This window comes from Chiloscyllium plagiosum, chromosome 11 (genome assembly GCF_004010195.1).
Source record: "Chiloscyllium plagiosum isolate BGI_BamShark_2017 chromosome 11, ASM401019v2, whole genome shotgun sequence".
NCBI lineage: Eukaryota > Metazoa > Chordata > Chondrichthyes > Orectolobiformes > Hemiscylliidae > Chiloscyllium > Chiloscyllium plagiosum.
Genome location: NC_057720.1, coordinates 83,566,159 through 83,585,533, shown reverse-complemented (window position 1 = coordinate 83,585,533; position 19,375 = coordinate 83,566,159). Strand labels below are relative to the sequence as shown.

The 19,375-nt window shown below is 42.3% G+C and overlaps 1 protein-coding gene across 1 annotated transcript in view; it reads right to left on the bottom strand.

Moving 5' to 3' along the window:
* LOC122554632 (neurogenic locus notch homolog protein 2-like) overlaps positions 1-19,375 on the bottom strand; it is a 158,324-nt gene that overhangs the window by 51,793 nt on the left and 87,156 nt on the right. Inside the window, exons 7-12 of the mRNA XM_043699954.1 lie at positions 15,332-15,487; positions 12,766-12,951; positions 11,341-11,454; positions 2,973-3,086; positions 1,841-2,074; positions 986-1,096 (exon numbers count right to left, since the gene is read on the bottom strand). Coding sequence (XP_043555889.1) covers positions 986-1,096; positions 1,841-2,074; positions 2,973-3,086; positions 11,341-11,454; positions 12,766-12,951; positions 15,332-15,487 — 915 coding nt within the window. The remainder of the gene's footprint in view (positions 1-985; positions 1,097-1,840; positions 2,075-2,972; positions 3,087-11,340; positions 11,455-12,765; positions 12,952-15,331; positions 15,488-19,375) is intronic.

Here is a 19,375-nt window from a genome sequence, read left to right as displayed (position 1 = left end):
CTAGCAAGAAAAGATTGCCTTGTGCATTTTATCAAAACTTCAGTAACATGGAGGGGATTGATAAAAGAATAGTGAAGACTGTAAATTTGAAGATATATAGATTCACATGGCTTTGAAAAGTGTGGCTGCTGTACACTTGGGAGCAAGAGCTGGATGTGGAATGGATATGAAGGTATTTGCACAGAACACCTACAGCTGTTTTGTTTTATAAGAGGAGTCAGTTTGTTTCTTTCATTCTCCCATCTTCATACACAGTCTTCCTTACAAATTTACCCTCATAATCATTTCACAGACTTCATGCCTTATACATGACCCAAACGTCCCCTACATATATTTGTTCAAGTTTGAGTCCAATTTTTATTCTGTTAAATTGTGAAGATCTCCAAATCCTATTTTGTTCCAATTTTTCAACCCAGTTCCTGGTCTTTTCGAACCTGGGTGTCAGTCGCGGTAACATTGTCCTCTGAAGTCAGAAGGTCGCGAGCTGAAGATGTTAAAGCAAGGTCCGACCTGCCTTCTCTCACATATGCCAAGGATCTTGTGGCATTGTTATTTGGAAGAAAAGTGACTTAGTTCCTTCCATTGTCCTGATCAATACTTATTCCTCAACTAACAACCACAATGGATTACCTGAGTATTATCAAAATGCAGTCTGAGAGAGCTTGTAGTTTGGAATCAGCTGCCATGCTTCCAACATTAGGAAAATGACTCCCCTTCAAATATGCTGCAAGGTTTTTGGGAACTCGTTCAATTTGGAAAAGCGCTGGACTAATGCAACGTCAGGTTCACCGATCAAAGCTGGTGTTTAGTGCTTCATTTCTTTGATAATGAGATTCCCAAGTGCACCAATGCTGAGAGGTTTTTCAAAATGGAGACATTAGCATCTTGGGACAAGTTGCACACAAGTTAGAAAGCAGCACAGTAGAGTGTGACAACTGTGGCATCCTATATCTTCATTTAGTCCCTTCACAGGAACTGAACTTACCTGTATAGCCAGGGCTGCATACACAGTCGTACCGATTAATACCATCTTGACAGCTCCCATAACTACATGGATTGCTAGCGCAGTCATCGTAGTTAATTTCACAATTGACACCTGCAGGATCATCAAAAGAAATTTTTTAAAATGCTTTCTGTTCTCCACTGGTGCATTTAGCAAGATCAATTAATTCAACTATGACATGTGCAACCACTCAAGTATCACTATGTGGAAGGTCCTCCACGATGTCTGCATGAACTGTTAACAAGAGTCACTAAAAACTGTGAAAGATCAGAATATTATGATGTAGTTATCACTATTATTGATTCTGCACTTCCAAATTTGAACTGTGCCTGGACAACACACACTTAGTTTCCTGACTCACCAGCATGGATTAATCTTAATTATAAACAATGGTTCACAAAAGTGGGCGGCACGGCGGCACAGTGGTTAGCACTGTTGCCTCACAGCGCCAGAGACCAGGGTTCAATCCCCGCCTCTGGCGACTATCTGTGTGGAGTTTGCACATTCTCCCCGTGTCTGCGTGGGTTTCCTCCGGGTGCTCCAGTTTCCTCCCACAGTCCAAAGATGTGCAGGTTAGGTAAATTGGCCATGCTAAATTGCCTGTAGTGTTAGGTGAAGGGGTAAGCATAGGGGAATGGGTCTGGGTGTGTTGTGCTTTGGCGGGTCGGTGTGGACTTGTTGGGCTGAAGAGCCTATTTCCACACTAAGTAATCTAAAAAGAAATACATCCTACCAAGTGAAATGGGGGCAGTGATTGTGATCAGCCAGCCGTGGACGATTACCAATTTTCTGGACAACTTTTCTGCACTCAAATGGGTCCGTTTCTTTGCCACTTACCTGAGGTGCCAACAGGACAGTGGCATATGTAATTGTTCACACGATCTTGACAGGTGCCACCATTCTGGCAGGGACTACTTTGGCATTCATTGATCTGCTCACTACAGATTGGACCCTTGTAGCCGGCTGTACAGTTGCAGGTGTAGCCAGCTATTCCGTCCACACATTTTCCATAGTGGCAAGGGTCAGGGAAGCAATCATCCTCATTAATCTCGCAGGTAGTCCCTGTAAAGCCTTTGAAATCAGAGGGGCAGAGGCAAGAGCAAGACAGAAAGAAAAAAGAAGCACCTTTAATGTTTCCAATCCATTATATTTTCATTCTGTATTTCTCAAAAGCTCAATGACTTTCTACAAATAGCCACTGGCTAAACTTTAACTGACTACAACGTCTTCTGGAATTAGAGTGTACTGGCACCTGAGTGACAAGTAATTTGCTGTGCCAAGTAATTCTTCTTACCTGCGAAGTCACAACCCTTTTTTGATCTGCCAAATGTTTTGTTAATCAACTGGTGAATTGGTTAACACACAAAAAAAATTGAAGCAGCACATGACAAGGTTGTTGCAAAACCTTCCTTGGGATGTAAAGCCGCAAACTTTAAGCGGCTTGCCCTGGATCCGGCAGTGGTCATTGTAAAGGGCACCAAGCACTTGGTGAACCTCCCAAGAATGCACAGGCTGAAAAACAGACTGGCAGCGCAGCAGTTAAAAGCAAATGTGGGAAAGTTATTTTAATTCCAAAGTGTCCTGGGGACAAGTAACCTAATGCTGAAATAAACCGCAGGATAGTGTTAGTGAAAGTATCAGTAAAAGTGGAGCAGGAACCTCCTCCAACAGCAAGGAAATTCAAGTTTCCTTTGGAACGTGAGTGAAGATTCAGGGAGGGGTTGAACATGGAGCCCACAGCTGCCAGACAGCAAACATTTGAACAGCCATTATTCAGCAGCCTTTTCCAATGCATCATTTTCTTTCTCAGCTGGGGTTGACAGAAATGGGATTGGTCACTGGAGGCCATAAAAGGTGGGGGATAAATTACAAGGCAAGGCAATTTATCAAAGCGTTCCTCGAGTGCAAATGTTCAAATGCGCGAGAGGTTTAGTTTCATTTCCAGCATTTTGAGCATCCATGGGCTTACCTTCACTGCAATCACATTCAAAGGCATTTGGGCGATCAATACATTTGGCTCCATGTTGGCATGGTGTGCTGGCACACTCATCGATGTCAATCTGGCACATACTCCCAGCAAAACCTGCAAATATGCACACAGACAGAAACAATACGCAAATCAATGAATCCCTAAACTGTCTTAACTTTTATTCTTACATAGCATCTGGGCACCACTGGTGTGGCCAAAATTTGTTGCCCGTTCCTAATTACACTCAAGAAAATGGTGGCAAACTGCCTTCTTAAGCCGCTTCTACAGATCGCTCTCTGCACAACCATTGTTGACCAGCTCAGTAGTTTTCTAGCATTTTCTGTTTTTATTTCAGATTTCCAGCATCTGTAGTGCCCTGCTTACCAGCCATTGTGCAAAGCCCGAGTTTCTACAATATTTCCCCCTAGTCCATGCCATTCCACTCTCCTCAATCGTCCTGTTCAAAAGGTTAAGTGCCTCCATAAATTGTTGCTGTATGACCAACTAAACCTGCCCCCACCCCGCCAATGCAGGAATAATACAACTGCTGGATTAAGCACCTGCTTGCAATCTTAACCCAGACATCAAGAATACAAATGGTGGAAGGAAATCTCTGTTCACACGGTAGAAGATGCTACAGTGAAAATACAAGTATAAACACCACTGGCAACTGTTAAACAAACAAAACCAAAACGTTGTAAGGTGAACTGCACAAGACATTCAGTTCATGGAGCCAGATGCTACTTCCTGCAGCTTAAAAGTTAAATGCTCATTTTAAAAGCTGATGCAAGTTTACTGAAGCTTCATTCCACAATCCTCCACCAACCCTATCTCCCCCAAAGCAGATCGAGTAACTTGTCCAAATTTCTACAAAGCAGCAGATTACAAAACTAGTAGCAGACATTATGGGTTTGCTCGCGTTAAAGCAAGATGTAGCTGGAATATAGACTGAAGGTCTGACAATGTGTGTTTCAAATGCTGAGAATGTCAAACCCTGATCTAAGTAAAGATATCAATTTGAAAACAAAATTATCAGCAGACAATGTGATACTCAGCATCAAACTGGGAAGAGCAATGTTCTGTAGGGCTATGGGAAGCTCTAATAAAATATGCAGTGCCTTAATTTCACACTTTTCTTTCTTTTCTCCCCCAGCCACCTACTCATCATGAGAAAAAAAGCTTTTATATAGTAGAACATACTCAAAGATTCACCCCCTGTGCAGCACTGGAAGCCAGCACAAAGGGATTTCCGGCCTTGTGGGAGCGCATTGAAGAGCTTGGTTAGACCATGGCTAGCCAAAGTGCTGGCAGGCAGCAGGGCTGAATTGAGCTGAACAGCTCCCGGGCCACGAGGCTCTGCCTGTGCTTCAAATGACACATCAGCGTGAACTGCGGCCTGGCAACAGCTGACACAAGCCCTGGAATCCTGTCTGTGTGTGTAACGGAGAACAGAGCAGCTCTCAGGCCCCAAGGAACCTCCGGGAAGGGTGGTGAAGATTCCCAAGCTTTGATAAAATCATTTCCTCGTCTCCTTGGAGTGTCCCCAAATTTGAAGCTGAAGCAGAGCAATAGCTCAGAAGGGATGCACATTTTTCTGTGTCCGAGGGTCACAGAATGGAAGAGTTCGCTTGTGTGAAAAGGTAGTGAAACGCACGCCACCAAAGCTGCAGCCCATATTCTGTCTGTACCCCGATAAATTGCCAAGACTTAGGTCAAAACTGCCAGCAACAGCAACCGCTGTTCAGAAGTTACAGAAGTCTTTGTACTGCATTTTACTCGTTCAGCAATTCTATATCTTCCTTTTTAACACTAACCTACACTGACAAAGCTTTTAGTCCTCACAGAAGTGATTGATGTGGTAAAATGAAATTCAAGAATAAACTGGACAACTAATGCTGAAAAAACAATATGTAAATGGAAAAAGAGTTTAATTTCTTACAGTTTCCTATCAAGAGTGCTCAGGGAAAACAGCTTTTGATATCTTTGGGATATCAGTATAAGGCTTTGTTCCCACTGAATTCTATACTATCTAAATAGAAAAGGACTTGATTACTTGGAAATCTGTAAAACCAAAGGTAATCGGGACAATTTCAGTCTTGCAGAATTCTGTATACTGAGAATTGAATTGTTTAGTTTGCTGGGGTCTATACAACACGAGTTCATGATGGGTTTGCTTCCTTACAGTTCCACAGTACTTAATGGCACAGCACTTTTCTAGACCTTAACGCTGGAAGAGTATCTCCCAGTGAAGCAAATAGAGCTGCAATGGGACATAAGTAGCATATCCAACAGGGTCAGAGTTGAGACTTGCCATTTTGGGTCTGGTGAGCCATAAGAAAAGACAAAGCAAAAAGCCAATATATGTCCATTAACTTCATATAAACATACAAAGACAACAGTAACCCAATCAGCTTTTCAAGCCTGCTTTGTCATTCAATAAGACCTCAACTCTACATTCCTCCATATCCCCAAGAATTTTTCAGTTCTTGGGAATCGCAAGTCTGCTACCTCTGCCTTAAAAATATTTAAAGCATCCGCTGCATTAGAGGAAGGGAATTCTAAAGTCTCAGTCCTCAGAAAAAACATGTTTTCTCATCTCTGTTGCACTCCTTATTTTGAACTGTGGTCCATCGTTCTAGATTCTCCCACAAGATTAAACATCCTTTCCACATTCACCTGGTCAAGTCTCCTTAGGATCTTATATGCTTCAATGAAGTCACCTTTGATTCTTCTAAACACCAGAGGATACAGGCCGAACCTGTCTAACCTTTCCTCAGTCAGCAATCTGCTCATTTCTGGCTTTAGCCTAGTAAATCTTCTCTGAACTACATCGAATACATTAGCATCCTTTCATAATTACAGTGACAGGTGTACACAGTATTGCAGTTGCGATCTCACCAATGTCCTAGTAACTGAAGCGCAACCTCCTTATTCTTGCATTTAAATTGCCCTCAGAATAAACCAAGTTTGTTCTATTAGCTTTCCTGATTACTTGCTGTACGAGCATACTAGCTTTCTGTGATTCATGAACTAGGACACCCAGATCTCTCTGCATCTCAGTGCTCTGTAATCTCTCACCGATATGCTTCTTGTTTTATTTTCTTCTAATAATATGGATAATTTTACACTCTTGCACATTCGACTCCATTTGCAAAATCTTTGTCCGCTTATTTAAACTATCTGTAACCCTTTGGAGGCTCCTTATGTCCTCTTCACAATTCACTTTCCCTCCTACTGTTAGGTTATCAACAAATTTAACTACAAAACCTTTGATTCCTTAATCCAGATTATTTATATTAATTGTAAAGCATTGGGGCCCCAGCACGACCTCCGTGGTACACACCACTCACAAAATCCTGCCAGCCTGAAAAAGATTAATGTATTCCTACTCTGTGCTTCTTGCTAGCCAGCTAAACTTCTAACCATCATTATGAATTTTTATTTTCAATAGCCTTTGATATGGTACCCTACCAAATGCCTTCTGGAAATCTAAATACAATACACCGAATAGTTCCCCTTGATCTACAACACAAGTTACTACTTCAAAGAAGTTCCAATAAATTAGTTACTTCCCTTTGACAAAGGGCTTTGCCTATTGTGAAGCAGCAACCCTGATGGCCTTAGAACGGAAATTATTGAGCTTCCTAGACATTGGCGCCCTTGAACTTTAAATACCTTATGTGTCAAACATCATAAAAAAACCAAGAACTACTATGCTTATCAGATAGTTTGAACCTATTAGTTTAGGTTCAAGTATCTTAATTGTACACAGCTTGTTACTTTTAAAATTCATGCTTCCCATTCCTTCCAACCTCTTGCCAGCTGACCATCAACGCGAAACAAAATTCTGTAAGTTGTGGGTACATCTTACACTGCCACTCAACAGTTCAAATCCATTTGCTCGATACTTCACCACAAATCTCACTCCTGATTTTGGAGACAGCGAGGACTGCAGATGCTGGGGAGTCAGAGTCAATAAAGTGTGGAGCTGGAAAAAGCACAGCAGCTCAAGGAGCATCAGAAGAGCAGGAGCGTGTGTTTCTGGTTGGGACCCTTCATTGGTCCTGATGAAAGGTCCTGACTCAAAACGTTGACTCTCCTGCTCATCTGATGCTGCTTGATCGGTTGTGCTTCCTCCAGCTCCAAACCTTACCTCACTCTTCATTTTATAGAGTTCCTAAAATTATTCTGGATAATTATGAGTTCTGTTCACTACTTTCCCTGAAAGTTCCAGGATATCTATCTGACACAGATACTTTGCAGACATTTAATATTTTGCAAAACATGCTTCAGAAACAGCTGCTTGTGATTTTAACCAGTGCCAGCAATGAAGCAATCAACCCCAACAAGATGAGTTTATTTAAAACTACAACTGTACAGGCATGAAAAATCTGCAAGTATTCCACTGATAAAAAGATAGGTGAGCTTCAATATCAACTTCAATATCATAACTTTGGGTCAAGGCTACAGTAAAAGTTCACCAAGCTGGTCAAATAACTCAACAGGGATGCTATTCAGAGCACCATCAATGTGCAACCCTGTTCAAGATAAGATGGGACTAAGTTTGCTTACAAAGATGTGGGGACACCAGTGCTTTCCTTTTTAGGGAAACAGAGAGGTGATTAAGTGAAAGATATTTTTACATCTGTCTAGAAATATTAGTCCTGCTGTAAATGGAACCATCAGTAAAAGTCTCCTCTTAAAATTCAGCTCAGTAGATGTTGGAGAGTGGGACACTTAAAGAGCAACCTCTCCAACATGCAGGGGTTGAGACATCATGTTACAACTGTACAGGACATTGGTAGGGTCATTTTTGGAATAATGTGTTCAACTTATAAAGATGTTGCCAGGGTGAGGGAGCTTAAACTACACAGATACACTGAATAGGCTGAGGCTATTTTCCCTGGAGCATTGGAGACTGACGGACGACGTTATAAAGGTTGATAAAATCATGAGGGGCATGGATAGAGTGAATATCCCTTTTTCCCAGGGTAGGGGAGTCCAAAAGTAGAGGACATAGATTTAAAGTGAGAGGGAAAGGATTTAAAAAGAGACCTAAGGGTAACCTTTTAATGCAGAGGGTGGTGTATAGAATGAGATGCCAGAGGAAGTGGTGGAGGCTGGTACAAATACAACATTTAAAAGGTATCTGGATAGGCACACGAATAGGAAGGGTCGAGAGTGATATGGACTAAATGCTGGCAAATGGGCCCAGATTAATTTAGGATACCTGGTCGGTACGGTCGAGAGTTGGACCGAAGGTCTGTTTTTGTGCTATACAACTCTAAAGGGACCCCAAAGAAAAATATTTCATAAGCCCTCATTCCTGCTGAAGGGCTTATGCCCAAAACGGTGATTCTCTTTTCCAGCACCACACTCTCGGCTCTGATCTCCAGCATCTGTAGTCCTCATTTTCTCCAAAGTTAAAATATGTTATGTGTAACATTCTAATTATTCTACACAAATTTTCATTTTACATTATATATGTCAGCATATCATATATAAAACAAATATACACATGAATATAGATACTTACACATAAGTACAAAATTCTGACTGAAGACGTTAAATTATCATTACATCACTTTGTTAAATAAGTTAGCAAGAAATCATGGTGCATGATTAAGGTATATCCTCTTTTTACTTCTTGGACTTCATTCTCTCCACACCTCATGATGGTGTTAACTGCTGGATTTCTTTCTTCTTACAACCAGTGGTCAATCCTTCACCAGTATCTCAGGCAAGTGGCCATAATTCTCACACATGCATTGAAACTGAGTGTAGGCAAACTACTGGGGAGGTAGAGCACATCACTGCTACATTTGATACTTTTCGATTAGATTCCCAACAGCATGGCCTATTATGTCCACACCGATGCACTGAAGCGTAACCCACCCAGACCCATTCCCCTGCTCTATATTTACTCCTGACTAATGCACCTAACACCATTTCTCATCATGGCCAAATCACCTGATCTGCACATCTTTTGGATTGTGGGAGGAAACCCATGCAGACACGGGGAGAATGTGCAAACTCCACATAGATAGTCGCTCGAGGCAGGAATTGAACCTGGGTCCCTGGCGCTGTGAGGCAGCAGTGCTAACCACTGAGCCACCATGCTGCCTTCACAGCGATACTTCACAGTAATGGTTCAGTTTGATCTCTGAAGTCCTCGGCTACGTAAATATACCCAGTAGTAGTTACAAGGGGAGAAGTGCAAAGGAAAAAAGACACAGGATCAGACCGTCAATTACTGGACTGTCCAATAATACAACAGTGAGGAAAGCGACCACTTGTATTCGGACAGCATCCTCAGGCAAGGAAATACACATTCTTGGCTTTGCAAAACAATGTCTCCTCAGTATAGCCGGATTCCAATTACAAAAATAGGGCTGACAAATGGATATATCTGAAAAGGTTAACAAGAAGTAAAATAAACTCCTAACAAAAGGTTCCTGGAAAGGCTAGCCTTTCAGAAGTTTTAGTTCCTTTTCATAGAATGTGCAGATTTTTCCCCCTCCCCCAATCTAGAGTCTTCAGCAACTTGTATTATTGCAAGTAAGTTTCTGACTCAGCAATTAATTCTTACTTTTTTTTCCCCTCTCCCTGCATCAATGAAGTACTATTATACCACAGAATCTATAAAGATCGTGAGTTCTGTTAGTTACAAAGTGAGCAGCTTAGTGTTTGTACAAGTTTGCCTCTTCTTGCAAAGTTCAGAAACGAAGACATGATGTTTGAGGTGGTGGGTGGATGGGGAGTGGGGAATTTGCGAGGTGGGGGGGGGGGCGAGGGGAGCTGTAATTGTGAAAGAAAACAGGAGAAAAATCGAACAAGTGTGGGTTGTCCAACGGCGTGGAACAGTGCTCTGATTGTGTGCATTTGAAGCAGTCTCTGCAGATGCCTTCACACTCCGCAACGAGGCTGTATTCCCATTGGTATTCTGAGCAGACAGAGCTCCTCTCCTCTGCTGGCCCTCTTCTCGAGTAGCACTGATGGATTAACTGAGCAGAATGGGTCTTGTCAGAAGCAGTCAGCCACTACGAGGGCTACGAACTGCTTTCATTAAAAATATACCGCAGTGTCAGACAACATGGCCAGTTATGAAAGGACAGTGAGACCTATTGTGAGATGACTGACAAAATCCCTTGTCTGAATAATTTATTATTAGTTACTGTCAGAGAAATGACATGGTTATGTGAAGCAAAATGCTGTTTAAAGAACAGCACCGTCATGGTGGTCACAACACAGTGTATTCATAAACCAGGATCTTTTATACCAACTTTGGAACCATATGGAGGATTATGATTCCTAATGAAAATACAAGGAATTTAGACTGGTGAAAAGCAAGCAATTCGGACACCTACATGCCAATTCTGGGGTGACCTAGCTAAAAGGTCACATCTTCATGAATAACAATTAGATTGTTCACTCCCAACATGCGTTAGAGCATCGTCTCTTCTATTTCTAGTGGCACCTAACACTCCACACCATCCTCGGGTGCATCAAGTTCCAAGTAAAAACTGAAAGCCTGCCCAGTTCCACCTCAGCTCGTCATTGCAGGGACTGTTTGATTGTCACATGTGCCTGTGAAGTGCAGGAATATATGTGCTCAGGGCATCAGTTACTTTTTCAGAGCCAAACTAGGTCCTGGACCTCACCTGGTACCCACAATTTGGAATCACAGAATCCTTACAGTGTGGAAGCAGGCCATTCGGCCCAACGAGTCCACAAACGACCCTCTGAAGACATTCCACCCAGACCTAATCCCCTTACCCTTTACCTGTAACCCTGTATTTCACTTGGCTAATCCACCTAGCCTGCACAACCCTGGACGCTATGGGCAACTTAGCATGGCCGATCCGTCAAACCTGCATGTCTTTGGACTGTGGGGAGGAAACTGGAGCACCCGGAAGTCCACGCAGGCACAAAAAGAATGTGCAAACTCCACACTGTCACCCGAGAATGGAGTCGAACCCGGGTCCCTGGCGCTGTGAGCCACCGTGCCACCCTATTAAATTTGCTTTAAATGTCCACTGCTTATCATGGCTAAAATGAATTAACACAAATATGATAGTTATCGATGATGGGCACTGTTACCACAAAACAAATCTGACAACATAATCCATTTGATAAATTCATGTGGAGTGGCCAACCAGCAAGGTGGAAGAGTGACTAAAGTTCGATTTCCCATGGGGAGGTGAAGAGCCTGAAGAAATGTGCAGAAACCAGAGAGGCAAATGGGATTCAGGGTGTCATTCATTGCAGATGTGTCAGTAAGTCATTGAAATGACCCATGAACATAGATCTCAACACTGTAGCTTCACAGAAAAATTATATTTCTCTCGATCTGTAAAAATCTACTCACCAGATGGGCATTTGCAAGCAAATCTGTTCACTTCATCCTTGCACACACCGTTGTTTAAGCATGGCTGGCTTTCACACTCATCAATGTTCAACTGACAGTAAGTCCCCGCAAAACCTAACGTTAGCAAAACATGAAGACTCAATGACAAGCTCTTTAAAAATCACAGTTAATGAAACAAGTATGCTCCTCAACAAACATGGAAGCAACCAATAATATTCAACGATAAATTCTAACACATTAATGGAATGAGGAGGCAGCTCGACAACGTTATTTATTTCCATCAATCCTCCATATTTTTCTCTACTCATAGATGTCAGTGGGTAGCACTATTGCATTTTCAGTTCCCACTCAAGACACTTCAGCAATGAATCTCGGCTAAATACCCAGTGCAGCATTGAGTGAGAACTAGATGAGGGACTGAGCCAAAAGCCCTGCTGCCCTCTTGGCGGATTGACGTAAAAGGGTTCCACAGTTCTGCCTTAAAGAAAAGCAGGAGTCAAATCCGTGACAGTGAGGGACTGCAGATAAAAGCCACATTATGGTACTATTTGGTGCAAATAGTGAGAATCAGAGGCTGGTTTCCAACACTCTTCCACAGGAGTGAATATTAAGGATGCTGCTGCATTAGTATTTTCACAAAAAGGTTGGGATGGGGTCCATAGCTATGGAGATGGAATGAGAATTTGGAGGAGATAGGGGAAACGATAGGTCTCTGCAAGTAAATTTAAATAGGCCGAGAGAACTCTGGTACTATCATGTTTGTCAAACGTGGTACCACTTTGTTGAGTAATCAGCCCATTCCAAGAGACCACAGCACAAACCCCAAACACAAAGGAGACTGGGTAATGCCAGGATATGCAATGAGCTGTCAATTTCAAAATGTGGGTCAGTCATTCAGGCTATTTATGATAACTTCCACACAAGGGTGGCTACACAATACAACATGATACAGCTGCAGGTGCCTCCACTAACAGCTAGGATTTATGTTTAATTACTTACATAATTTATTCAACGTGCCATCCTTTCATTTTACGAATCTCTCAGAAAGAAAGTTGGATATATGTCACTCTGCCCAAACTTTGACCTAAAATATTGCATTAGGAATCGCTAAACATGTGCTGCATTGCTACCTATTCCTATTGTCTTTTCACTTTGGCATTTACAAAAGTTAAACTAAGAAATTAACTTGTGCTGCATTTACTGCTTTACTCATTGGTCTTTTTATTTACTTAAACCTGGAGATTTCCCTCCTATCATACCAGGGCCTGTTGCAGACTAGTTCTGAATCTGACTTCCACGATAAGTAAATGCCTCAACCATCATTTCACCCTGTGACAACCAGCCTTGAATGCACAAGCTAATGTATTTTGAAAACATGTGTCCAATGGGTCAGATATGTACTGCCTCTGCCCTGTTAGTTCCCACCTGGCATACAGATGCACTTGAATTCACCAATCTGGTCCAAGCAGGTGGCATCATTCTGGCATGGCATGGAAAGACATTCATTGACGTCCGTCTCACAACGCGGTCCTGTGTAACCCACAATACATTCACAGCGGAAAGAGCCCTTGGTGTTGACACATTTCCCTCCATGTTCACAGGGATTGCCTCCTACAATGTAAATGTCCAAAAGGTCAGAGACATTTGTATGATTTCTAGCTTCTGGGACATTAATGACGCTACCCGCGCACACAATTACCATTTACTTATGAGAAATGCATTCCCTCTCATTAAAGTTCTCATCCTCCAATATTGTACATGCCAATAATTCTGTGTCAACAAAAATCTGAACTTATTTAGTGTCTTTCATGTTACAAAATGCCCCAAAATGTCTTTCTCTCAAATGTGACATTGACTTACAAGGACACAAGAGGGAAGATGGTCAGAAGACAGGTTTTCAAGAAGAGACTCAAAAGGAGAAAAAGAGAGGAAGCAAAGCTTCCACACATGAAGGGACTTCTAGAGAGAGAGTCCTGACAGGTAAAGGCGTGGCTACCAGTGGTGGGGTGATTCAAGTCAGGGGATTTTCCTCTGGAGGCAAAAACTGGAGGTGCAGAAATATCCAGAATTGTGTAGAACCGAGACACAGGAGTGACGATTAGAGATCAGGAGGATTGAAGCTCCAGAGTTTTCTGGAAACAAGGATGAGAATTGGTTTAACCTGGGAGCCAATACTGATTATTGAGCAGAGGCTCATGGGGTGAATGGGGCTTATTGTAGCTTAGGGCACACACAAAGAGACTTGGATTACCTCAACTTAGGGGTTGGAATACAAAATGCCAACTGGGAGTACACTGGAGTAATCAAGGCTGGAGATAAAAAAGGCATGAATGAGGACTTCAGCTGATGAGTTAGGGCAGCAGCAGAGACACGGCAATGTTACAATAGTGACAACAGACATCTTTGGTGATGATGGAATCGGGTGGTCAGAAGCTCCCATCAAATGTGACACCAAGACTGTGAAGATTCTGGTTCAGTCTCAGACAGTAAACCATGGAGAAAATTAAAATTATAGGCTGGTTGAAAGAGTTTGTGTCAGAAATCAAAGATAATGTCTTCACTCTTCCAAACATTTAGCTGAAGAAACTTTCTGCTTGCCTAATACTATTTGTCGGATAAACAGTCTGAGAATTCAAAAACAGTGGAGAGGTCGAGACAGGCAAGTTGAGTGAGGTGGAGCTGGGTGCTGTCATAAGGCATGTGAAGAATGACGAGTGTTTTCAGATAATGCTCCAGAGGGGCAGCATGTAGAGGAGAAAGGCGGCCAAGGATAGTTCTTTATGAATACAAGAGGAGACAAACAGGATAGTTCTTTATGAATACCAGAGGAGACAAACAGGAGGAGAAGCCATCTGAAGTGACTTTCTGGCTATGTACCATCTCACCCGGCTGGACAACAGCAGACAGGTGTTATAGAAAGGTTGGTGTGGTCAATTGCAGACAGGTGAATAAGGACAAGAAGGGATACTTCACCACCATTACAATCACACAGGTCATAATTTGCAACTCTAATGAGCCAACGAAGTACTGTATTGGTGAAAAGGTATAAGTCCTACTGAAGGGGCTCAGATTAGATTAGATACTTACAGTGTGGAAACAGGCCCTTCAGCCCAACAAGTCCACACCAACCCTCTGAAGAGCAACCCACCCAGACCCATTCCCCTACATTTACCACTTCACGTAACACCAAGGGCAATTTAGCATGGCCAATTTACCTAACCTACACTTTTTTTTTTCCTGTGGGAGGAAACCGGAGCACTCGTAAGAAACCCATGCAGACACGGGGAGAATGTGCAAACTTCCCACAGACAGTTGCCGGAGGCGGGAATTGAACCCGGGTCTCTGGCGCTGTGAGGCAGCAGTGCTAACCACTGTGCCGGTTCAAACTTGGAATTCCCAGGCACCGGAAGCAGTGACGACATTGAAGGATTTGACAGGAAAGGGAAGGTTGAAATGAAGTAATGGCTTGCAAGGACAGTGAGTTTAAGGATTATTCTATTTTACAGAAAAGGGTACATTATCAGATTCAAACATCCCCGGTTTGTGCTCTATGGCAGTATATTACCCTAGGACCACAAATCAACGGGAGAAAACCATCAACATTGAGGCAACATGAAAGGAGTTTTAAATGAGCTCAACTTGGCTCTTGTGGACATGAGAGGGACAAAGGTACCTGGTCTGTGGAAAATCATCATTGAGTTCCCCTCCAAGCATCCAGAGTTTGATAAAAAAACGATAATTTCGATATTTTCATTGGGTCAAAATCCTGGAATTCCCAAACTCAGTACCTTAGAAGGAACTTCACCATACATACTGCAGCAGTTAAAGATGACAGCTCACTGCCAACTGCTTGAGCTCACTGGGGTGAATAATAATTGCCAAGCTTCATCCCAAAAAGTATTTACAAGAGTAGTAATTCTCAGTTGTTCAGCTGTAGAATACAATCAGCGACATGACAAGATGAAAAGCTTTCCGTTGTCCAGACACTTACCCAGCGCACATTCATTGATATCCTCATCACAGATAGCTCCCCTGTATCCAGGGGGACAACTACAAAAGAAGCTTCTCTTTAGAGGATTGGTTTCACATGTGGCTCCTTCATGACATGGGTTACTAACACACGCATCATCCACCTGACAGAAGATACCTAAAAATAAACAATTTTTCATTACTCACAGGCAAAAGAAAACACTTCCTCAATGGAGGAAAAGGAATTCAGAAAATTAGAAAGTACTTATTATTAACATATTACCTTCTCCTTCTTGAGCCCACAAAGAAATTTTGGCAACTCTAGCAGATTCCAATTCAACAATTCACATTCAGCTCCTGAAAAACTTTTTCTCTTACAATTTACCTTTTTTTATTCTCTTATTGTCTTTTCTTGACTGCTAGTTGTGGCACTGGTTTCTGACTAAACTGGGTTGTTCACAAATGTGGGGCGGCACGATGGCTCAGCAGTTAGCACTGCTGCCTCACAGCGCCAGGGACCTGGGTTCAATTCCCACCTTGGGCAACTGTCTGTGTGGAGTTTGCACATTCTAGCTGTGTCTGCTCCGGTTTCCTCCCATAGTCCAAAGATGTACAGGTTAGATGAATTGGCCATGCTAAATTGCCCCATAGTGTTAGATACATTAGTCAGGGATGAACATAGGGGAATGAGCCTGGGTGGGTTGCTCTTCGGAAGGTCGGTGTGGACTTTTTGGGCCAAAGGACCTGTTTCCATACAGGGCAAAAAAGGGCAATTTTTAAAGCTCCCTCCTATCAGGTGTTGAAATCCTTCCACTGCCTCAAGTCACTCCTCTGCTCCTTGCTGTAATTTCCTCTAGATTCACAATTAATGTAGTTTCGTCAACATAGTAGAGCTATCCAAGACCTTTGAAATGAACTTTAGCAAACAAATTCCCCAAGCTGCGTGAGGAGATATTAGAGTAAGCAAAAGCTTGAACAAACAATTAGGTTTTCAGAGATGTTCTCAAGCAGCACAGAGGTCGAAAGGAGATATTTAGGGACCTTGCACAGTGAGCACTAGTGGAATGATTAAAATTGGGGTGAGTAAGATGATACACCTAAGGAGTGCAGATATCTCGGAGGGTGATGTGACTGGAAGAGTGGACATAGGTCGAGAGGGAACAGGCCATGCAAGGATTCACAAACAAGAACAAAATTTTAAGCCCACAAAGTTGGTTTATCGGTGAATGAAGGTCAGTCAACACAGGGATGATCACTGATTGGAGCTTTATACATGTTAGGATACCAGAAAAGTTTCAAATGGATGGAGAAATCTGGAAAACAGGTGGCCAGTCGAGGGGTAATGAAGTAGTCAAGCCTAGAGTTAACACGTAGTGTTCTAGAGGTAAACAGATGGGTTCAGAAACAGAGCATACGTGTAATTCAGAAGCTTGTGTTGGACTTAAATTTAACACCAAAGTTGCAAAAAGTTTTGTTTAGTTAAAGACAGCTGCCAGGGGGAAGAATGGAGTCCAGGTCTAAGGAACAGTTTGCGGCAGGGATTAAAGACAACAGCTTTATTTAATGTTTAACTGGAGGGAATCTCTGTTCACCTCATACTGGATGCTGATCAAGCAGTCAGATAATTTAAAACCCTTGAAGTTTGGTGCTTTGCTCTAATTCTGGTCTCTTGTCCATCTTAGACTTTCTTCACTCCCTTCCTGTTGGATAGCCTTCAGGTTTCCTGTGCTCAACCTCTGGAATCTCATTAAACTTCTATTGCTTTCTCCACCTTCAACACATTGACTTTGGGATGGGTTTCAGGCAATGATGTCCAATTATGCTTCTATTAATAAACAAATAAATGCAAGTTATCAATGGAGTTATTAGCATCTCTCCCAGTGTTGGTAGAAACACACCATCAGGTTGAGGCTATTTAGCTTGAGGCTTTTTAGCTCAAGGCTGTTCTGCCATTCATATTAGGTCAGGGCTGAGCTGTGAACTATATCCACGTATCTGTAGTGATTGTAATGAGGTCAACCAAGTGGACTTCACAGAATATGAGTTCCATGCCTGGAGCAAATTAACAGCTCAAATCAGGGAGCTGAGCTGACAGAGGTTCTGTTCACTCTGAGAGTTGGCTCTGCATCAAGGACTCTCCATACGTAAATAAAGGGTGACTTGGTGACAGGAGCTATTTCAGTATCCTTAATTAATTGAATTAACAACAAAAAGAAAATTCAGGTTTAGAATCAATAATTGATCTAGTTATTGAAGAGAGTCCTACTCCAAAAAAATAGGAATTATAGAGTCATAGAGATGTACAGCTTGGAAACAGACCCTTCGGTCCAATTTGTCCATGCCGACCAGATATCCCAACCCAACCCAGTCCCACCTGCCAGCACCCGGCCCAAATCCCTCCAATCCCTTCCTATTCATATACCCTTCCAGATGCCTTTTAAATGTTGCAATTGTACCAGCCTCCACCACTTCCTCTGGCAACTCATTGGCTTCAATTTTTGGCTAAAAGCAGGAGTTTGGCCATCCCAATGAATTTATGATCCCATTTTGTAGTCTTTTGCTCACTCACTGAATGAATATATAAACATTCAGAGTTGGTCACATCAAGGGAACCAGCATGAAGGAGTTAAATTGAACCGTGGGAGTTTAATCAGACAGTGGAGATGACAGGATGCTGCAGATGTTTGTTCAAACCCCTTCACGTGTTCCATCTAACTCTTCCCAGACAGTTACCCCGGTGAGGTCACTGACTCTCACTGCTGATACGAAACAGAAAAACCATGGGAAGCCAGTTAAGTGCTGTTAAAATTAACAGCAATACTTTTTGTAGGCAGATGAACATAAAAAAGATACACGGGGCCAGTCAATATGTAATACAGCGCTGATAACAATCAATGCAGGTACAGAATGGAATTGCTTTTAAAATAAAACCAACATGAGAGGTTTCCTGTTCATCTGGGAAAGGTTATTGGCTTGAATCTGTCTTTGATAGCCAAACATATGCAGAACAATTGAGTAATGCTGGCCTGCAAGCAACAAAGGTTTTGCAGTTGGCTGTTCAGCAGCACTTTTTATTTTGTCACGGAATGTGGGTGCCTCTGTTTAGACGAGCATTTATTGTCTATCACTGATTGCCCTCGACAAGGTGGGAGTGGTCAAGTGTACTTTATTTGCACTGTCAGCTTCCCTCCTAAACCTTAACAGTGATAACGTCAATAATTACAGATAACATCAGATTTTTCCTTTAGTTTGCTGTTGTACTGAATAAACATTGCCCATTGTTAGTCATATGCTTCTCCCATGAGATGAGAATCCCTTTAATTGTGGATAAGGTTTGCTTGAATTCAGAGTGGATCCTCAACAAACGAGTATCTTCCCAGGAGGCACTTCACAGCTTCAAATCTGTATGCATGACGTTCATTATCAGGGTTTGAAGCACAATATGGATATTTAATTACTGCTGAATGTTGCCGTTTCTACTACAGTATCCATCCTTTTCAAATCAACCGAGTAAAAATCAGGCAGAAACTTCTCAAGTCACTGGCCAAGACACAAAGACATGATGAAAACAACTTCATCAACCAAGAGCTGCAAGGCTTATTCATCACTCATTATTGTCAAGGGGAATAATGGGTGTTGCAATTGGGGTGATGACTCCCTATTGAGCCATGCGTCGTCAGAAGAACATGCACCTTGATTGTGGATAGAAGCAATGCTCCTGTGGTTATTCTGATGGCAAGGTGAAGACTATTGAATGTTCCTCCTGACAGCCTGAAGTTATTTGTCTCTCAGAAGCTTTACCCACTGACTTTCTAATGATTTTCAAACAAATATCTATCGCAGCAAGGTCAACATCTTTGTAGAATCTATTATCGCTGGAGTTAACTCCACTGAATCACCCTGGTGAATTCTGGTCATACGCGGTTTTCAACTTTGGAGATCAAGATACCAACTGCACACTTAACCTGGTTTCCTTCTCTCTGCACCAAGTTTGGGTTTCGAGATTAGAGCAATCTAATCATAAACAAGGAGTAGAACAAACAACGTGGAGACTATGACATATTCA